Source organism: Pecten maximus, chromosome 3 (genome assembly GCF_902652985.1).
Source record: "Pecten maximus chromosome 3, xPecMax1.1, whole genome shotgun sequence".
Classification (NCBI taxonomy): domain Eukaryota; kingdom Metazoa; phylum Mollusca; class Bivalvia; order Pectinida; family Pectinidae; genus Pecten; species Pecten maximus.
Window position 1 is genome coordinate 33,679,527 of NC_047017.1, and position 20,770 is coordinate 33,700,296.

The 20,770-nt window shown below is 36.0% G+C and overlaps 2 protein-coding genes across 2 annotated transcripts; one reads left to right on the plus strand and one right to left on the minus strand.

The window, feature by feature from the left end:
• Positions 1-13,566: 13,566 nt before the first annotated feature.
• On the minus strand, positions 13,567-16,835 carry LOC117323962 (radial spoke head protein 9 homolog). The gene is made up of 5 exons (XM_033879524.1): positions 16,497-16,835; positions 15,441-15,606; positions 15,116-15,245; positions 14,710-14,856; positions 13,567-14,192 (listed from the first exon to the last, which is right to left on the minus strand). Exons 1-5 carry the CDS (start codon positions 16,721-16,723, stop codon positions 14,032-14,034), a joined length of 831 nt encoding a protein of 276 aa, XP_033735415.1. The 5' UTR covers positions 16,724-16,835; the 3' UTR covers positions 13,567-14,031.
• A 73-nt stretch (positions 16,836-16,908) lies between these two features.
• Positions 16,909-20,081, plus strand: LOC117323961 (uridine diphosphate glucose pyrophosphatase NUDT22-like). The gene is made up of 3 exons (XM_033879523.1): positions 16,909-17,427; positions 18,951-19,156; positions 19,721-20,081. The coding sequence occupies exons 1-3, from the start codon at positions 16,945-16,947 to the stop codon at positions 19,947-19,949; spliced, it is 918 nt and encodes a 305-aa protein (XP_033735414.1). The 5' UTR covers positions 16,909-16,944; the 3' UTR covers positions 19,950-20,081.
• Positions 20,082-20,770: the final 689 nt, after the last annotated feature.

A 20,770-nucleotide genomic window follows, 5' to 3' on the forward strand; every position in this document is an offset into this window, starting at 1 on the left:
TTATAATAATTTCAATATCATAAATCAGTGCATTGACGCAGAAAATAATTTGAGCCGCTCGTCAATTTGACGCTTCAAATTTTGACTAACACTAGTGCTGCGTGTAAGTTCTTTTGTGTTGTCCTGTATGTTGAGGGCTTGCTATAATGAATTATTTGAACTTAACATTAAAAAGCCTAATAGCAAAGCAAATTGGGTTCATCATTTGAAAAATGACTTATGTTCACTTGGTTTTGGCGATGTATGGTATGCACAGAACGTACCAAATAAACAACGTTTACATGATATTTTTATCCAAGAAATGAGAGCTAGTTTAGAAAGTTCTTCTAAGTGCATCATATATCGCGATCGCCGTCCATCTGTTTTCAAAATGACTGACTTGTTCTGTAGTACCAATGTAATATCTAATTCAGGCAACGGCTAAAAGGAAGTCACTGTTACTTAGTTGATAAGTATTTATATATTTAATTAATAGTTAATTAATTAGTCATTGCACAACAGTTTTTTCTTTATCAGAACCTTCTAGAGAAAATATGTCTAGGAATATAATTTAAAGTATGTGATTGTCTTTTTATGTCTTAAAAATTCGTGTAGTTTAAAATTGCAATTGTAATATTGTAATTATATGATATACACTTTTTTGTGATGGCAAAAAATATTATTGAAATGTATAATACTTTGTGTTACATTGGCTGTGGTCTCCGACGTCTTGCACAAATATAAAATGTTGTCATATGTATGTATATTGTGATCCTATATGCTATTTGCATACGGAATAAAATAATTGAAATTGAGAGAGATAATTACCTTTTGTGTTTACTTAAAAATTAGACCCCTGTGTAAACAAATCCTGTTTCTCCCAAAAAGTTTTTACCTAGATTTTCAGTTTTGGGAGAAACAGGATTAAACCATTCAGTCTCACCAAAGCGTAGGTTAGCTATGGTCAGTGACACTAATTGACCCCAAGGGGTTAATTACAAGAGTCAGCCAACCGTGAAACACTCCGATTGTCGCCAAATTGGGTCACAGGTGAATTCTCCAATTAACAACTTTACCTGAAGTGAAATTATGTTATTTACAACCTAGATTATTTGCTAAGAAACAGTATATTTCAATTGACTTAAGAATATTGGGACTGAACTGCAGCCATTCTCTCACAAAAATCGGCAAAATCTCTCTTCTTTTTTTTTCAAACGAAACTTATCAACATATTGTGACTGTAATAACTGTATGTTTAAAATGTTCTGAGCATAAAAGAAACACAGATATATCAGAGACCTATATAGTATATAGGTCTCTGGATATATTAAATAAATTCTTGTAAAAACTTTGCCGTCTATCTTCACCGGAATCGTTTTACTATTGATCCGAAATTGACTTTATATATTTAAATTGGAATGTAACAACTTTTTAATCATATCTGCACCGTGTAAATTTTGAATTTTTATAGCTATCTAACATTTGATGGTCTTATTTAGATTATTATATTAATTGCACAAGTAAATAATTATGTTTTAATGCAAAAGAAGTGTAACTAGATCTAGCTCAGTAGAGTTTTCTAATCCGATACAAAACGATAAATTATACTGTATCTTTAAACTTTCAGTCAAAGATGATTTACGTCAAGTTAAAGTTATTATAATGACAGTCTAAGGAAATTCTGAGTATATCTCGCAGGTGAAAAATTGAGGTCTATGGGTTAACACCCCCACCCCCATCCTCTCCCCCTCCCCTCCTCTCCTCACCCCTTCTGATACAGGTGTGACACACTTTGATTACCTGGACAGTTCGGGTAAAGCCTCAGGAAATCTTTCAATACACTGGCCGGTTAGAGATACACAGATATGTCAACTCATAAATCTTCCTAGGTGTGAGAAATTAATCTTCATATATGGTAGAAATTACTTCCATAACTGTGAATGTATAAGTGACTTAAAGAGTAGGATGGAGTAATTTGTATAGAAAGTCGTATTGCCCAGTAAATCTATATAACACACGCTATAATAGCAACAAAAATTAAATAAATATTTCATACAGAAATTGAATCTAAGTAGTCAATCATATATAGTTCATAATCTTACTTATCAAGGTAAAGTAATAATACAAACTGGTAATTGCGTTGCCTTTGTATAATTTATATAAAATACCACATAAAACTGCAAATCACCATTCTACTGTGCCATGCACTCACTATTTCTTGCATATTATATAATATGTATAACCATGGATGATATATTAAATCATTATCTTTTAATCTTATTTTGTATTATACAAGTTCATGTGGAATTTGCATAAAGAGGATGTTGGAACTTTCAAACGTGTAAAAAAGTTATGGTGTAACATATGTATATCAAAATAAGATATTCTTAAAATTTAAATGATTTCAACACAGCAACCTTTGTGTTGAGTATTGAATAATATACAGTTTATTTAAGTGTTTTTGATATTTCAATTTATGTCATAATTATGCTATTTCAACAACATATAGAACTATTGAATTAATATTCAACTCAGACGGAAATCGGGCTGTGAATCACGATTGATTAAAAAATAAACCCCTAAAATTTTACATATGATACAGTTGTGCAATGAAGAACATATATTTGAGTCCATTCTCTGAAATTAATACCAATTAAGACCCAATTTTTAGCCCACCATCTGATTTTTAGCCCAACATCTCATATGTAGGTTGCCCTTGGTCCCTAGTTACAATTAATGTATGCATATTTCATTTTGGGACCAGCCAGAAAACAACATGGCCGACAGGCAGCCATCTTGGATTTTGACAATTGAAGTTTGTTATCGCTATTTCTCAGAAAGTACTGAAGGGATCTTTCTGAAGCTTCATATGTAGGTTGTTCTTGGTCCCTAGTTATGCATATTTCATGTTGGGGCCAATCGGAAAGCAACATGACCGACAAACAGCCATCTTAGATTTTGACAACTGAAGTTTGTTATCGCTATTTCTCAGAGAGTACAGAAGGGATCCTCCTGAAATTTCATATGTAGGTTCATCTTAGTCCCTCGAATTGCATTTTGGGACCAATCTGAAAACAGCATGGCCGACAGACAGCCATTATCGCTAAATCTCAAATTTCATATATAGGTTCTCTTTGTACTGACCGTAGGCCGGTGTTTTTTTCTCCAGGTACTCCGGCGTTCCTCCACCTCCAAAACCTGGCACGTCCTTAAATCACCCTTGCTGTTAATAGGACGTTAAACAAACTAAACCAAACCAATTTGTTTGAAAAGTACTGGAAGGATGCTTCTCAATTTACACAGATTAGTAAGAGGAAGAGAAAATAAAGAGAAGATCAATCTGACATGGAATATATAAAGATCATTCAATGATGGACGCCAAGATCCCTCGGGGATCTCTTGTTTCTCTCCGTTTTGGTAATTCTATGTCCGTTTCGGCAAATACCTCAAATCCACCAAACACCGTTGCCAGCTCCCGGTACTCTTCCTCATAACTCCGTCCCCCATTTTTTTTTCGCAATTTCATGGCATTGACATAGAAAACAGATATATAAATATTATGGAGGCATCGACCAAGCCATATACATGTATATGTGATCTTGGGTTGCCATTAATACATGTGTGCAAGTAGAATTGTAGGTTGTTTGGGAGTATGTGTAGTCCGAGAGATTTCCATCAAACTTAGTAACAGGTTGACATGCCTTAACAGTTCGGCCATGTTCGATTGCCACTTGTGCTATCGGTGGATTTGTGGCCCGTTTATTGATAAGATATACCATCTACCCTTTCCATGCAATGGCTGAATCAGAATATGTTGGGTTTCCTTAAACTTAGTAGAGTCCGACCAAATTCTTCATTCTTTAAGATTTAATTAATCTGATAGCGTTGAGAGTCGGAATAGTCTTTTCACTAATTCTTCTCAATACAATGACCAGGGTAAAACGCTTCAAAATGTTGCAGTGTCCGTCTGACATTCATTTTTACCTTGACACTGCTTCACAAAATCGAAAGGCCCTGAATTAGTTACATTTGACTTGTGCATTCATGTAATAGAAGTCAACAACATGTGTTGGAATAAGTTAACATCAACCATATTCAATAAAACAACTGTGTTAACACTTTCAAACGGTTTTTGGCTAACTAAAATGAATACAATGGACATGTGAGTTTGGTCAGGTCCAAACGTGTTATCTGTCAAATTACGGTAATGAACCAATTGAAGAACTGAATATCGACTTGCTTGAAAATAAGGGCAATCCTGTTTGTGATACAATTCCAACAGAAAAAAACGTAAAATATTGTCAACTGATAAAATTGCACAAGAGTTTTAGCGTACAGTACTTTGATTACTCTTTGTGATAAGTTGTTCTTCTGTGTCAATCTAGATTGTTTTAGCCAGTTTCTTTCTGCAACCTCTGGTTTGGGGTTCGCTTAATGTGAATAGAGTTGTTTTTGTTTTTTGTTGTTTTTGTCGCACATGTCATTTTATGTATGTGTATATAGTTCCAAGGGTAGCAACTCACTGGCAGAGAAAACCAGACAAGGATTTTCAAAATTGCTTTTTTTTTTAAATTTATGTTACAAGGCGTGAATCCCGACGTTGTTGTACGAGGACTGATTGATAAGTTGTGTGCTTCATCTTGAAGGATTTTAATTTTGCCGGATATATTGTGTTATTTTTCAACATAATCCCCTTCAGTATCTATACACTTTTGTCAGCGGTGTTTCAATGCCACTTTTATAGAACTCCTTTTCTTGGATGTTCAGAAAGTCATCCACAGCATGTTAGGGTTAGGGTAGGGTTAGGGTGCAGGTAGGGTTAGGGTGCGGGTAGGGTTAGGGTGCCTGAAATAGCTGTTTTCAGTTTTGGAAATAGAGGAAAGACTGATGGAGCGAGATCAGGTGAATAAGGTGGATGCTCAAAGAGTTTAAAGCCACAATCGTGAATGGCAGCCATGGCAATGGCACACTCTTTCACTCTGTCCCTAACCCTAACCGATTTTGTCCATTTTGCAAAAGCCGTTTGTCTTGTTTACTTTAGAGTGCTACCTCGTCGATATAAACTAGCCAAATGAGGCAAGACCTTGGGTATTCGGCCCTATATAGTCAGAGAATAGCATGACTTAAAAAAAAACATCCTTGAGTACCTCCTTCAATACGAGACTCACAACAAGTCAATGAACCCTCGTATATCAACGTTAAGAGAAGTATTTAATCTTTCCAACGATTATTCACACTGAAATTAGCCAAGTATTGAGCGAGTTTTAGACGTGTATATATACATAGTTACGCATATTTTTAACTTACACCGCCATGTTGTCTTTCTCTTCCAATTATGTGGTGATAGGTTCAATAAGACAGATACTTGTACTCTGTTAGATAATCTGGAATGGTCTTGTGTTCTAGCTTTACAATATTATTCTTATAAGATAAAGTGCATCTAATTCAACATTTTGATTATATTAACAGACATTCTACTTTTTTTTGAAATGGTCTGACAACATAATTGCCAGAAAAAGCCAAATGGTGGTGTAGGTCAAAAATATGCGTGATTTGTTGATTTCAACCCGACATCCGCACCACAGACGGGTCATAACAATATCTCACTAAGGTAGGTTAAGAACTCCGCAGTTCTGGTTCGTATATTCAACGGCATCACAAGCGTGAAATCGGTGTATTTACCATTGATATTTAGCTACCCAGTGTACCTACTGTTTCCAGTTTTTTTTTATGTCATATCTCGCCCATTATTTGCCCAATTTGTGTGTGCGTAACATTATTGGAAACTTTACGTTGGTATGTACAAACAATAAAATGAGAATCACGATCCGCAATATAGTAGTATGATTAAATCAAATGAGACAATATGAAGCTTTGTGGCACTTTTTTTAAGACCACACCTTCACTCAAACCTTTAATGATTAATAATGAATTTCTTCGGCCACCTTCATATAGGTAAGCCAGTTTTTTCGTCAATACCTTGTGTTATTTTACAAGAAAAGCATTGTATTTGAGTGAACGGAGCTTGCTGTGGAGGGGAAAACACATGTGACTATCTTTAGGAAGAAGTGGAAAAATTATATTATATTGATATATATAAATTAAGCAAAATAAACCAGGCCTCCTGCGGCAATGACGGCACTTAATTTACCTAGCCATACTTGGAAGGACATGTAGGAGGTTCATGTTTTCATTGCCCTACCTGGAATGAAACGAAGCGTCGCTCGAGAGGAAGATACTTGATTACCAACCTACAAACCCGCTACCCTCGAGGTATGAACGAACGTTAAAGGCTTGGTTCTCCACATGACCCCACGTAGGTATCTGTCAAGTAAATTCATTTATTATTCAATTTGTTGAAATTTTCTTTGTTCCCGAACTGTTGTTTTTTTTGACATCCGGGCCATCAGCATTCCTCATAGTTCTTACATTACATTGCTGCTCTTCGAGACTGTTTGGTCGCCTCTCGTCGTCGACAATATCTCGATAGTCCCCAACCGTCTGTATCCCGTGGTGACATTTCGGCATTCGTAGTTTTCGGGGCTAAAAGACGAGAATTAAGATATTTAATTTTCGTTTTTCGAGGTGAAAAGTCGAAATAATAAAAATGTCACAAAAACCAGCCACAGTAAGTAATAACGACAGCACAGACAAGCTACAGTTTGTAAGTGTCGACAGATACAATTGTAGAAGCCATTCTCCTGTTTTCTCTATTGGCGAGTTGCTACCATTGATACTATACCACACGTACATGTATATATTTGGACCGTGGGTTGGGAATTCGTGCCAGGTTCCCATGATTCTGTGCCATTGTGGAGGGAATATTGAATAAGTCCATGTAATAATTAGGGTCCTGTTTACAAGCGTCGACGTGGGTTTCGAAATAATGACATCTCTCTTCAGGCGGATACACTAACATTACCCTTAATGGTAGTTTCCATTAGTTTATATACCGGTATATACATTGTATCTGTTTAGATGATATGCATGTTGGAAACATCATGCTCTCAATTCATGACGATCTATCAGATTACGAATCATAATGTTGTTGTTGTCTTCTTATGTTACTGTGTTGGTGTGTCCTCTATATGTTCCCGTTTTGGTGTGTCCTCTTTATGTTCCCGTTTTGGTGTGTCCTCTTTATGTCCTTATTTTGGTGTGTCCTCTTTATGTTCTTATTTTGGTGTGTCCTCTTTATGTTCCTGTTTTGGTGTGTCCTCTTTATGTTCCTGTTTTGGTGTGTCTTCTATATGTTCCCGTTTTGGTGTGCCCTCTATATGTTCCCGTTTTGGTGTGCCCTCTATATGTTCCCGTTTTGGTGTGTCCTCTTTATGTCCTTATTTTGGTGTGTCCTCTTTATGTTCTTATTTTGGTGTGTCCTCTTTATGTTCCTGTTTTGGTGTGTCCTCTATATGTCCCCGTTTTGGTGTGTCCTCTTTATATTCCTGTTTTGGTGTGTCCTCTATATGTCCCCGTTTTGGTGTGTCCTCTATATGTTCTTATTTTGGTATGTCCTCTTTATGTTCTTATTTTGGTGTGTCCTCTTTATGTTCCCGTTTTGGTGTGTCCCCTTTATGTTCCCGTTTTGGTGTGTCCTCTTTATGTTCTTATTTTGGTGTGTCCTCTTTATGTTCCTGTTTTGGTGTGTCCTCTATATGTCCCCGTTTTGGTGTGTCCTCTTTATGTTCTTATTTTGGTGTGTCCTCTTTATGTTCCCGTTTTGGTGTGTCCCCTTTATGTTCCCGTTTTGGTGTGTCCTCTTTATGTTCTTATTTTGGTGTGTCCTCTTAATGTTCTTATTTTGGTGTGTCCTCTTTATGTTCTTATTTTGGTGTGTCCTCTTTATGTTCTTATTTTGGTGTGTCCTCTTTATGTTCCTGTTTTGGTGTGTCCTCTTTATGTTCCTGTTTTGATGTGTCCTCTTTATGTTCCCGTTTTGGTGTGTCCTCTTTATGTTCCCGTTTTGGTGTGTCCTCTTTATGTTCCTGTTTTGGTGTGTCCTCTTTATGTTCCCGTTTTGGTGTGTCCTCTTTATGTTCCTGTTTTGGTGTGTCTTCTATATGTTCCCGTTTTGGTGTGCCCTCTATATGTTCCCGTTATGGTGTGTCCTCTTTATGTCCTTATTTTGGTGTGTCCTCTTTATGTTCCCGTTTTGGTGTGTCCTCTTTATGTTCCTGTTTTGGTGTGTCCTCTTTATGTTCTTATTTTGGTGTGTCCTCTTTATGTTCCTGTTTTGGTGTGTCCTCTTTATGTTCCTGTTTTGGTGTGTCCTCTTTATGTTCCCGTTTTGGTGTGTCCTCTTTATGTTCCCGTTTTGGTGTGTCCTCTTTATGTTCCCGTTTTGGTGTGTCCTCTTTATGTTCCCGTTTTGGTGTGTCCTCTTTATGTCCTTATTTTGGTGTGTCCTCTATATGTTCTTATTTTGGTGTGTCCTCTTTATGTTCCTGTTTTGGTGTGTCCTCTATATGTTCCCGTTTTGGTGTGTCCTCTATATGTTCCCGTTTTGGTGTGTCCTCTTTATGTTCTTATTTTGGTGTGTCCTCTTTATGTTCCTGTTTTGGTGTGTCCTCTATATGTTCTTATTTTGGTGTGTCCTCTTTATGTTCCCGTTTTGGTGTGTCCTCTTTATGTTCCCGTTTTGGTGTGTCCTCTATATGTTCCCGTTTTGGTGTGTCCTCTATATGTTCCCGTTTTGGTGTGTCCTCTTTATGTTCCTGTTTTGGTGTGTCCTCTTTATGTTCTGATTTTGGTGTGTCCTCTATATGTTCCTGTTTTGGTGTGTCCTCTATATGTTCCCGTTTCGGTGTCTAATCTTTATGTTCCCCATTTGTTGTCTCGTCTATGTTTGGTGTCTTCTTTTTATGATGTGTGTATTACAGATTGACTGTCTGTATGATAGTGTATTAATTTGAACACCTGTATGGCAGTGTATTACACACAGTATTGGATGATATTGTATTACAATTTGACTGTCTGTATGAGTGTATTACAGTTTGGCTACCTATCTGTATGACAGTGCATTGCAGTTTGACTGTCTGTATGACAGTGTATTACAGTTTGACTGTCTGTATGACAGTGTATTACAGTTTGACTATCTGTATGACAGTGTATTACAGTTTGACTATCTGTATGACAGTGTATTACAGTTTGACAACCTGTATGACAGTGTATTATAGATTGACTGTCTGTATGACAGTGTATTACAGTTTGACTGTCTGTATGACAGTGTATTACATTTTGACTATCGGTATGGCAGTGTATTAGTTTGACTATCTGTATGACAGTGTATCAAAGTTTGACTATCTGTATGACAGTGTATTACAGTTTGACTACCTGTATGACAGTTTATTAGTTTGACTAGCTGTATGACAGTGTTTTACAGATTGAATAATTGTATGACTGTGTATTACAGTTTGACTACCTGTATGACAGTGTATTACAGTTGGACTACCTGTATATGACAGTGTATTACAGTTTGACTACCTGTATGACAGTGCATTACAGTTTGACTATCTGTATGACAGTGTATTACAGTTTGACTTCCTGTATGACAGTGTATTACAGTTGGACTACCTGCATATGACAGTGTATTACAGTTTGACTACCTGTATGACAGTGCATTACAGTTTGACTATCTGTATGACAGTGTATTAGTTTGACTACCTGTATGACAGTGTATTACAGTTTGACTATTTGTATGACAGTGTATTACAGTTTGACTATCTGTATGACAGTGTATTACAGTTGGACTACCTGTATATGACAGTGTATTACAGTTTGACTACCTGTATGACAGTGTATTACAGTTTGACTGTCTGTATGACAGTGTATTACAGTTGGACTATCTGTATGACAGTGTATTACAGTTTGACTATCTGTATGACAGTGTATTACAGTTTGACTATCTGTATGACAGTGTATTACAGTTTGACTACCTGTATGTGACAGTGTATTACAGTTTGACTACCTGTATGACAGTGTATTACAGTTTGACTATCTGTATGACAGTTTATTAGTTTGACAATCTGTGTATGACAGTGTATTACAGTTTGACTACCTGTATGACAGTGTATTACAGTTTGACTATATGTATGACAGTGTATTACAGTTGGACTGTCTGTATGACAGTGTATTACAGTATGACTATCTGTATGACAGTGTATCACAGTTTGACTACCTGTATGACAGTTTATTACAATTTGACTATCTGTATGACAGTGTATTATAGATTGACTGTCTGTATGACAGTGTATTACAGTTTGACTGTCTGTATGACAGTGTATTACATTTTGACTATCTGTATGACAGTGTATTAGTTTGACTATCTGTATGACAGTGTATCACAGTTTGACTATCTGTATGACAGTGTATTACAGGTTGACTACCTGTATGACAGTTTATTAGTTTGACTACATGCATGACAGTGTTTTACAGATTGAATAATTGTATGACTGTGTATTACAGTTTGACTATCTGTATGACAGTGTATTACAGTTGGACTACCTGTATATGACAGTGTATTACAGTTTGACTACCTGTATGACAGTGTATTACAGTTTGACTATATGTATGACAGTGTATTACAGTTTGACTACCGGTATGACAGTGTATTACAGTTTGAATATATGTATGACATTGTATTACAGTTTGACAACCTGTATGACAGTGTATTACAGTTTGACTGTCTGTATGACAGTGTATTACAGTTTGACTACCTGTATGACAGTGTATTACAGTTTGACTATATGTATGACAGTGTATTACAGTTTGACTGTCTGTATGACAGTGTATTACAGTTGGACTGTCTGTATAACAGTGTATTACAGGTTGACTACCTGTGTATGACAGTGTATTACAGTTTGACTGTCTGTATGACAGTGTATTAAAGTATGACTATCTGTATGACAGTGTATCACAGTTTGACTACCTGTATGACAGTTTATTACAGTTTGACTATCTGTATGACAGTGTATTACAGTTTGACTACCTGTATGACAGTGTATTACAGTTTGACTACCAGTATGACAGTTTATTAGTTTGACTACCTGTATGACAGTGTATTACAGATTGACTATTTGTATGATAGTGTATTACAGTTTGACTATCTGTATGACAGTGTATCACAGTTTCACTATATGTATGACAGTGTATCACAGTTTCACTATCTGTATGACAGTGTATTATAGTTTGACTACCTGTATGACAGTTTATTAGTTTGACTACCTGTATGACAGTGTATTACAGATTGAATATCTGTATGACAGTGTATTACATTTTGACTGTATGACATTGTCTTACAGGTTGACTATCGGTATGACAGTGTATCACAGTTTCACTATATGTATGACAGTGTATTACAGTTTGACTGTCTGTATGACAGTGTATCACAGTTTGACTATCGGTATGACAGTGTATTACATTTTGACTGTCTGTATGACAGTGTATTACAGTTTTAATGTCTGTATGACAGTGTATTACAGTTGGACCGTCTGTATGACAGTGTATTACAGTTTGACTACCTGTATGACAGTGTATTACAGTTTGACTATATGTATGACAGTGTATTACAGTTTGACTGTCTGTATGACAGTGTATCACAGTTTGACTATCTGTATGACAGTGTATTACGGTTTGACTACCTGTATGACAGTGTATAACAGTTGGACTTTCTGTATGACAGTGTATTACAGTTGGACTGTCTGTATGACAGTGTATTACAGTTTGACTATTTGTATGACAGTGTATTACAGTTTGACTATCTGTATGACAGTGTATTACAGTTTGACTATCTGTATGACAGTGTATTACAGTTTGACTGTCTGTATGACAGTGTATTACAGTTTGACTGTCTGTATGACAGTGTATTACAGTTTGACTACCTGTATATGACAGTGTATTACAGTTTGACTACCTGTATAAGTGTATTACAGTTTGACTATATGTATGACATTGTATTACAGTTTGACTGTCTGTATGACAGTGTATTACAGTTTAACTGTCTGTATGACAGTGTATTACAGTTTGACTGTCTGTATGACAGTGTATTACAGTTTTACTGTCTGTATGACAGTGTATTACAGTTTGATTATCCGTATGAGAGTGTACTACAGTTTGACTACCTGAATGACAGTGTATTAGGGTTTGACTACCTGTATGACAGTGTATTACAGTTTGACTACCTGTATGACAGTGTATTACAGGTTGACTATTTGTATAACAAACCTGACTGTATCACTAAAGAAACATTCACAGATATGTAACAATCCTGACTGTATCACTATAGTAACATTCACAGGTATGTAATAATCCTGACTGTATTGATATAGTAACATTCACAGATATGTAACAATCCTGACTGTATCACTATAGTAACATTTACAGGTATGTAATAATCCTGACTGTATTACTATAGTAACATTCACAGATATGTAACAATCCTGACTGTATTGATATAGTAACATTCACAGGTATGTAACAATCCTGACTGTATCACTATAGTAACATTCACAGGTATGTAACAATCCTGACTGTATCACTATAGTAACATTCACAGGTATGTAACAATCCTGACTGTATTGATATAGTAACATTCACAGGTATGTAACAATCCTGACTGAATCCTGACTGTATCACTATAGTAACATTCACAGGTATGTAACAATCCTGACTGTATCACTATAGTAACATTCACAGGTATGTAATAATCCTGACTGTATCACTATAGTAACATTCACAGGTATGTAATAATCCTGACTGTATTGATATAGTAACATTCACAGGTATGTAACAATCCTGACTGTATTGATATAGTAACATTCACAGGTATGTAACAATCCTGACTGTATCACTATAGTAACATTCACAGGTATGTAACAATCCTGACTGTATTGATATAGTAACATTCACAGGTATGTAACAATCCTGACTGAATGCTGACTGTATCACTATAGTAACATTCACAGGTATGTAACAATCCTGACTGTATCACTAAAGTAACATTCACAGGTATGTAACAATCCTGACTGTATTGATATAGTAACATTCACAGATATGTAACAATCATGATTGTATCACTATAGTAACATTCACAGGTATGTAACAATCCTGACTGTATTGATATAGTAACATTCACAGGTATGTAACAATCCTGACTGTATTGATATAGTAACATTCACAGGTATGTAACAATCCTGACTGTATTGATATAGTAACATTCACAGGTATGTAACAATCCTGACTGTATTGATATAGTAACATTCACAGATATGTAACAATCCTGACTGTATCACTAAAGTAACATTCACAGGTATGTAATAATCCTGACTGTATTGATATAGTAACATTCACAGGTATGTAGCAATCCTGACTGTATCACTATAGTAACATTCACAGGTATGTAATAATCCTGACTGTATTACTATAGTAACATTCACAGATATGTAACAATCCTGACTGTATTGATATAGTAACATGCACAGGTATGTAAAAAACCTGAAAGAGCAAATATCACCAATAGCTCCTTGATGCTGACAATGTGTATGGAAGAAATTTGTATGTACATAAACAAAAAGATATGTTAAAAAGAAATTTTGTTAAATATATGGTTTATTTACAAATTGACATACTTTTTATTCATATTTATGTAATACATGTATATAATGACAGACAAAAGTAAATTATGAACAAAAAACATTTCAATATTCACATTTTTTTCAGTAATTTTATGATAATGACACTGAATGCACGTCATTACGATGTTAAAATTGTTTCTATGACTGAGAATTTTCTTTCAAATAATTTTTACCATCATAAAATCCTTTAGTTGAGATACAATGTTGTAGCACTGATTTCCTTACACATGTAATTCACGGTATACCTGTTCATTTGGATTGTTCAAACTGTCACAGGTCTCTGTATGAAGTTCCATTTCAAACTTCTACCATAAGCAATCATTGACATTTTCAATGTAAACAGATTTTGTGGTATTTGTAGGATTTCAGGTCTGATTTCAGATATTTTTTTTCTTGAGTCTTCTTATTTGTTAGATTTGAGTTACAACATAAATGGCAGGTCAAGGTTTTTCTCTCCTGTTCCCACATAGATAGAGCCATACTTTCTGCAGCCGGGGATATGGTAGAATACGTAGCCTTGCCATAACAGACTTCGTAGTGTCACCAACCCACTGCCTCGCTCAAACTGTAAACTCCAGGCTCCTGTCAGAGACAAGACAATACAAAGTATAAACACATTTTATATCACAAGACTAACAGATTTAGAATGTCCTGATCATAGATAACAATCAGAGTGTCAAACACTCTCAGGGCTTTCAGTGACTCCTTAAAATGACCTTTGACTCATGAGTGTAAAAGGATATGTCTATTTGACATATTTAGAAAAAATTCTTTCATATTATCAAATAGCACAAAACCAAATATTTCAGACAAAATTTAACTTGACAAAAATAACCATGAAAACATGATATCAAACAGTACACACAGAAATAACCATGACAACACAATGTCAAACAGTACACACAGAAATAACCATGACAACACAATGTCAAACAGGACACACAGAAATAATCATGACAACACAATGTCAAACAGTACACACAGAAATAACCATGACAACACAATGTCAAACAGTACACAAAAATAAAAATAGCAACATATGTCAAACAGTATTTGAAAATAGAACCATGACAATACAGCAAGACTCAAATAATGTTACCTTTAGGAATGTCTTCTTCCAAGTTGTCCATGAAGTCAATAGATTTGTCCATATTAGCTTTCTGTAAGAGGGACTTTTCTGGGAGAAGTTTAGGTTCCCGGAAGTGCATGTATGAACAAAGCTTGGCAGCTTCAGACACAATCAGTCCTGTGTAGCAAAAATCAAATAAATTTATCAAAATACATGACCAAATAACAGGCAACTAACTTGATTTTTAACCTCATTTAAGAAAATTGAAGCTATCAATTAACATAGAATGGATCTGGTTTTGGGTTTGGGTGACAGGAATTTACGTAAATGTAAATTTTCCAAATGTACTGATGCATTTCTTTGTGGTGGAACTATCAAGAAATACTATCAAAGCAATATCTAAATAGATTAAACAAATGTCCACATTCATCAATACCTTCAAAACTACGATTTGATATCACTTCGCCTGTTGGTGTTTGTACAAAAGCTCCTCTTGGAACAATTTTGACATCTTCATCAATATCTGCAATGACTGAAGAAAGTCTGTCTTCTTCTTTGATAGAGATCTGTAATAAAGTAAATGGATCCCTGATGAATATTCAGTTAACGCTTTATTCAAATTGTAAACTAAGTTTATCAATTAAGATATTCCAAGAACCAATTATAATTACAATTTTGTTCCCATAAAGTTATATCAAACACATTATTATTCATCTTCACTCCACAATTATTGGATTCATCCATATTGTGTATTTACTTACAGTTTCTTCTTCCTCCTGAGCATCTTCACCTTCGCCAACTTTCTTTGTTTCTGTGTGTTCAAACTCATAGGAAGGGTCTCCAGTGAAACGTCCCTTAGCTAGCTTGCTCTGGTCACGCATTGCTTTTGTAGCAGGCGGCAACAAACCCCAGTTGACACAGTCTTTGCTTGAATAATTAAAATGTTTATGAGTAATGTTAGCAATTTTGGAAAATTATGTCTATGCTAACGTTACCCTAAAGTAAAATGAAATGTTCCATTTTGTTCAGAAACCTCAAAGACACTTGCAACAGTTCTAGTCCAAGCAACCTGTTTTTGTCTTGCTTCCACTTTACATTGATTATTATCTAACTTTGATATTTTTATTCTTCCACAAACTGGTCCCACTTACAAGAGTATTCCTTATTTTTCATTGGAGAGTGTTCATTGTTTAAGATTATACATTGATTCAACCAAAAATACTACGCTGTGTAAAAAAAAAGATTTTTTAAGATTTTTTTTTATTCATTCTTAATTCATTTTCAAGTATATTTATCAAAAATATTTGAAACTTTTTTAAGTTATCGATAAGGAATAATAGTGAATCCGGTACTTAGTTAATAGTTTACCAGTCACTCCGTCAGTGAAAGAATTAATTTTGTTTGTCCATTTATCAACCATTTATTCAAAACAAACATAAAATTTGAAGAAAAAAAGGATATAACCATTGGTGGGAATGGTTCAATCTTTTCTTCATTGGTAAAATTTGTACTCAAAACGTTTATGTAATATCATCTTTGTCCTAATGAATGTCAAATAATACCAAAATAAAATACAAATGTATTGTGTATCTAGTAAAACGCTGTCAAAACATTAACTTAATTAGGAAAAGGGGAAAAGCTGACATATTTTTGGCACGTGAGTGTGTACATACAGAAGGCCAAGACATGGTATAGAATGTACACATGGCGTTGATTGGGCTTAATATTGCTTTGAATCCCAAACTACATAAGGCCATGTATGTAAACCCTGCATATGAAACACAATAAAATTATATGTAAATTCGAGAAACATGTACCTGTAGAAGGTCTTCTTATCAATCATTTCATCCCTGGATACACCCTGAGCGATGAAATAGTCATCCTTCACACCCAAAATTTTACCCCACAAATAAACCTTGTGGAATTTGTTTTGACTTTGCAGAATGACTAAAGAGGTTTGTAAAGCTGCTTTCTGCTCCGGGCTGAGAATAACTCCACTGCTTCCAACATAATCAATGTCCAGATGAAGTCCTGCTGATTCCATTTTGCCAAAAATAAGTGCAAACTGTGTACACTCGTCTCGAAATCAACTAGGCATCAACAGCAGTTTGAGTGTTGCTATGCACTACGCGCATGTCACAACCCGTTTCCGGTCAACGTTGAAATGTCATTGTCATACGAGCGCTTTATCGGTTGTGTTTTTTTCGCTGCTTGGGGAAGCTTAATATCGACACAGGATTGTTTACTTCCGTGTTGGTGAGCAGCATGGATCCAGACGTTTGTGTTATGTTTGCTGTTCCGGGCCCGTCCCTGATACGACTTTCCGATACAATTGCATGCGTGTCTCAAGAATTTAACAGAAAACAGCTTGATGCATTTGATGCACAGATAGAATCTATTTGGGAGAACAGAAGACGTGAAAATCCCAAATTATTTAACGGGACGAAATTCCGTTTACACTCTGTTTCAGAAGATTCTGATGATGGTCCAGACTGTAGAATAACCTTTAACTTAGGTATTACATGTTATAGAGATTTTATCAGTACTAACTGGGCACCAAATGCAAAGGAAATAGCACAACTTGGTGAACAATATTATAGCAACTCTCAAGCATTCATGTCGGATGCTATGGGAGTTGGTGCCTTAGTACAAACCACAGACAAGCATGTAATATTCTTGAAGAGAAGTATCCACTGTGGGGAAGCGAAAGGGCTATGGGACATTCCAGGAGGACATGCAGAACCACAGGTAAAATGTTTTTAATTGAAATATATTTGCTTCAATATCCTATCCTTCTGCAGACAAACCTTTAAACCACTTTAAACCTGTGAATTGACTGTCCTATATCAGAAACATATATAACAGAGATAAGTAGCTCTCTATTTGCCCCTATAGTCCACATGTTTGCCCCTGACCTTCACACAATCCTTAGCGGTCGCTCGGTTCAGTCTTCATATTTTATTGTGTTGCACCAAAATCTGAGCGACACCAAACGATGTCGGAACATTCCACATTTTCATATAGTAGTGCGCTCTGGCCCCACATGGTGTCAGGGCCAGAGAAAACTCGGGCTACACCCTAAGGTGAGTGTTGTCAAAGAAACATCACAAAAATGGTAATGATATACAAAAGTCTATTCACCTACTTGCCAACCTAAAGAAACAAAAACCCACTTCGAACCAGGGCTACATGTACCTATGCAAGAAACAACTTTCAACAAAAGTGCACAATTTTCTGTAGAACTAGGGAATACACATTAACATTGGAATTTCAGATATACAAAAAACTGCTTCAGTGCTTTATAAGTTGCATTAATATGGAATGAGTTTTTCGAACAACTGGTTGAGTGACTTTATTTCTAAAAGGAGAATATACAATGTAGGTGGAAGTTGAAGGTGAAGAATCAAAATCAGTGCATGTAACATTCAGATTGATCTTGCTTTCTGTGTCATATCAATGACCTAGTAACTGTTAAAATCAATTGTTTGTCTATTATCTGACAACTGTTTCATGTTCAGGTGTACATGTATAAGGAGCAGGATCCACCATGTAAGGTGCAGAACGATCTGAAGAACTTATAGAAAGGGGTCACAACCATGGGTATGAGGTTTGATATGAATAAGTGTCATGATCATCAATAGCAGTTCTACCACCTCGACCATCGAATCCTTTAATAGGGAACTGTATACCATGGGGTCACCCTTACAGAGATCCTCAGAAAGGCTTGTAACTAACTTTGAGGATAATAAGAAATCTTGAGCATTATCATGCATGCATACATACAGTTCTGTATCTCAATGGCAACATTTACCATCTTGAAATAGTCCCAACAGCAAGTCACAGGATGTATGGGACCAAGGCTGCATCGAAAAAAATGAAACTGAGCCAATTACTTAAATGTAGACTGTGTACATGTGAAAACATATCCTTAATGTAAGACCAACACTGGACAATAGAACCAGCCTTTCATTCAAATGTTATATTCACCCATAGTAAGGATATCTATAGAATACTGTAAGATATCCATCCAAGGACATTAATTCTATCGTCTGAAATGACATAAGCTTTGCTTCTATCTTATAGTAGTTAGATCTTATGTCGCATATTTAGCATGCACTAAGTATTCATTGAAGATAGTTATTAGAGTTCACATGCTGCATGTCTTCGGTTAGAATTTTCATTAAGGGAAGCTGTAACGTTTCTTTTTGCCTCAAGCTTGACAAAAATCAGAGCATAATACAGAAAAAATTGTCACATGTTGCTATTTGCAGGAGTTGGTTGGGAAACTTCCAGTTGAGAACATTGACGTGACAAAAATGGACCCTGTAAAAGTGATAGAAGAGATGTTTGATTCTATAAAAAGGGAGGTAATAGACGAAGTAAACATTCCAAGTGCTTGCTTGTCTGAACCAGAACTCTGTGGTATTGCCAGAAATACAACTGCAGCTGGTAGACCTAGTGTGGAATTTGTCATCAGGTAAGATATAAAACATTTGATGGTAGACCTAGTGTGGAATTTGTCATCAGGTAAAGTATACAACCTCAGATGGTAGACCTAGTGTGGAATTTGTCATCAGGTAAGATATAAAACATTTGATGGTAGACCTAGTGTGGAATTTGTCATCAGGTAAGATATAAAACATTTGATGGTAGACCTAGTGTGGAATCTGTCATCAGGTTTAGTATACAACCTCAGATGGCAGACCTTGTGTGGAATCTGTCATCAGGTAAGGTAAACAACATATCAGGTCACTGACCTAGTTTGGAATGTGTCATTGGGTATGGATTTCTCCAGGTACAATGTAGTACATTATCATATTATTTTATTTTGGGACATATAATTGTAACCAAGACTGGGATACCAAAATCTAAAAAGATTTCATTTTAAACACATCTATAAGAAACATGATTTATTGAAAAGACAAGAAAACTATAGCGATGTTTTCTCATGTTTCTGTTGTAATTACAAAATCTAGAACAGATGTTATAAACAAAAGACTCAGAATTTATTTATGCTGACCGATGATTTTATACATCACAGATGTTCTCTGGACTCTGATGAGGTCAAGGCCAAATATCACCAAGGTAGCCAATCAGAAGCAGATGAATCCACCAGTATATGCCTACTGCCCTTGGAAACAGTGATAGAGATGAAATCAGAGGATGAATTTTGGCAGAATATGGCTCCTTCTGCCAAAGGTTGTATTGTGCTATACCGTCTGTACTATCAAAAACTCATGGATGTAGAACATTCTCATCAAAATATCTGATTGTCACAGATCTGATGTGCATTTTGATATTTTGAGGTGTGGAATACTTTGGATCTTGGTCAAAATAATGTGTAGACTATTTGTAATATTGATGGTACAGAGAGATGTGTGTTAATAAAGGAAGTCTGTGTATCAATGTATTGTCCATCTGTTAACAACCTCTTTTATCACTATCTTAACATCAGCGTGGTCTTTCAATAGCAGCAAGAGACAATAGACTAATAATCTAATAAGTGGAAACTCACCTGTACAGCTGATGTCACCGTCAGATACCCAAACTCACCTGTACAGCAGATGTCATTGTCAGATACCCAAACTCACCTGTACAGCAGATGTCACAGTCAGATACCCAAACTCACCTGTACAGCAGATGTGATTGTCAGATACCCAAACTCACCTGTACAGCTGATGTCACCGTCACATACCCAAACTCACCTGTACAGCAGATGTCATTGTCAGATACCCAAACTCACCTGTACAGCAGATGTCATTGTCAGATACCCAAACTCACCTGTACAGCAGATGTCATTGTCGGATACCCAAACTCACCTGTGCAGCAGATGTCACCGTCACATACCCAAACTCACCTGTACAGCAGATGTGATTGTCACATACCCAAACTCACCTGTACAGCTGATGTCACCGTCAGATACCCAAACTCACCTGTACAGCAGATGTCATTGTCGGATACCCAAACTCACCTGTACAGCAGATGTCACAGTCAGATACCCAAACGCACCTGTACAGCAGATGTCACCGTCAGATACCCAAACTCACCTGTACAGCAGATGTCACAGTCAGATACCCAAACTCACCTGTAC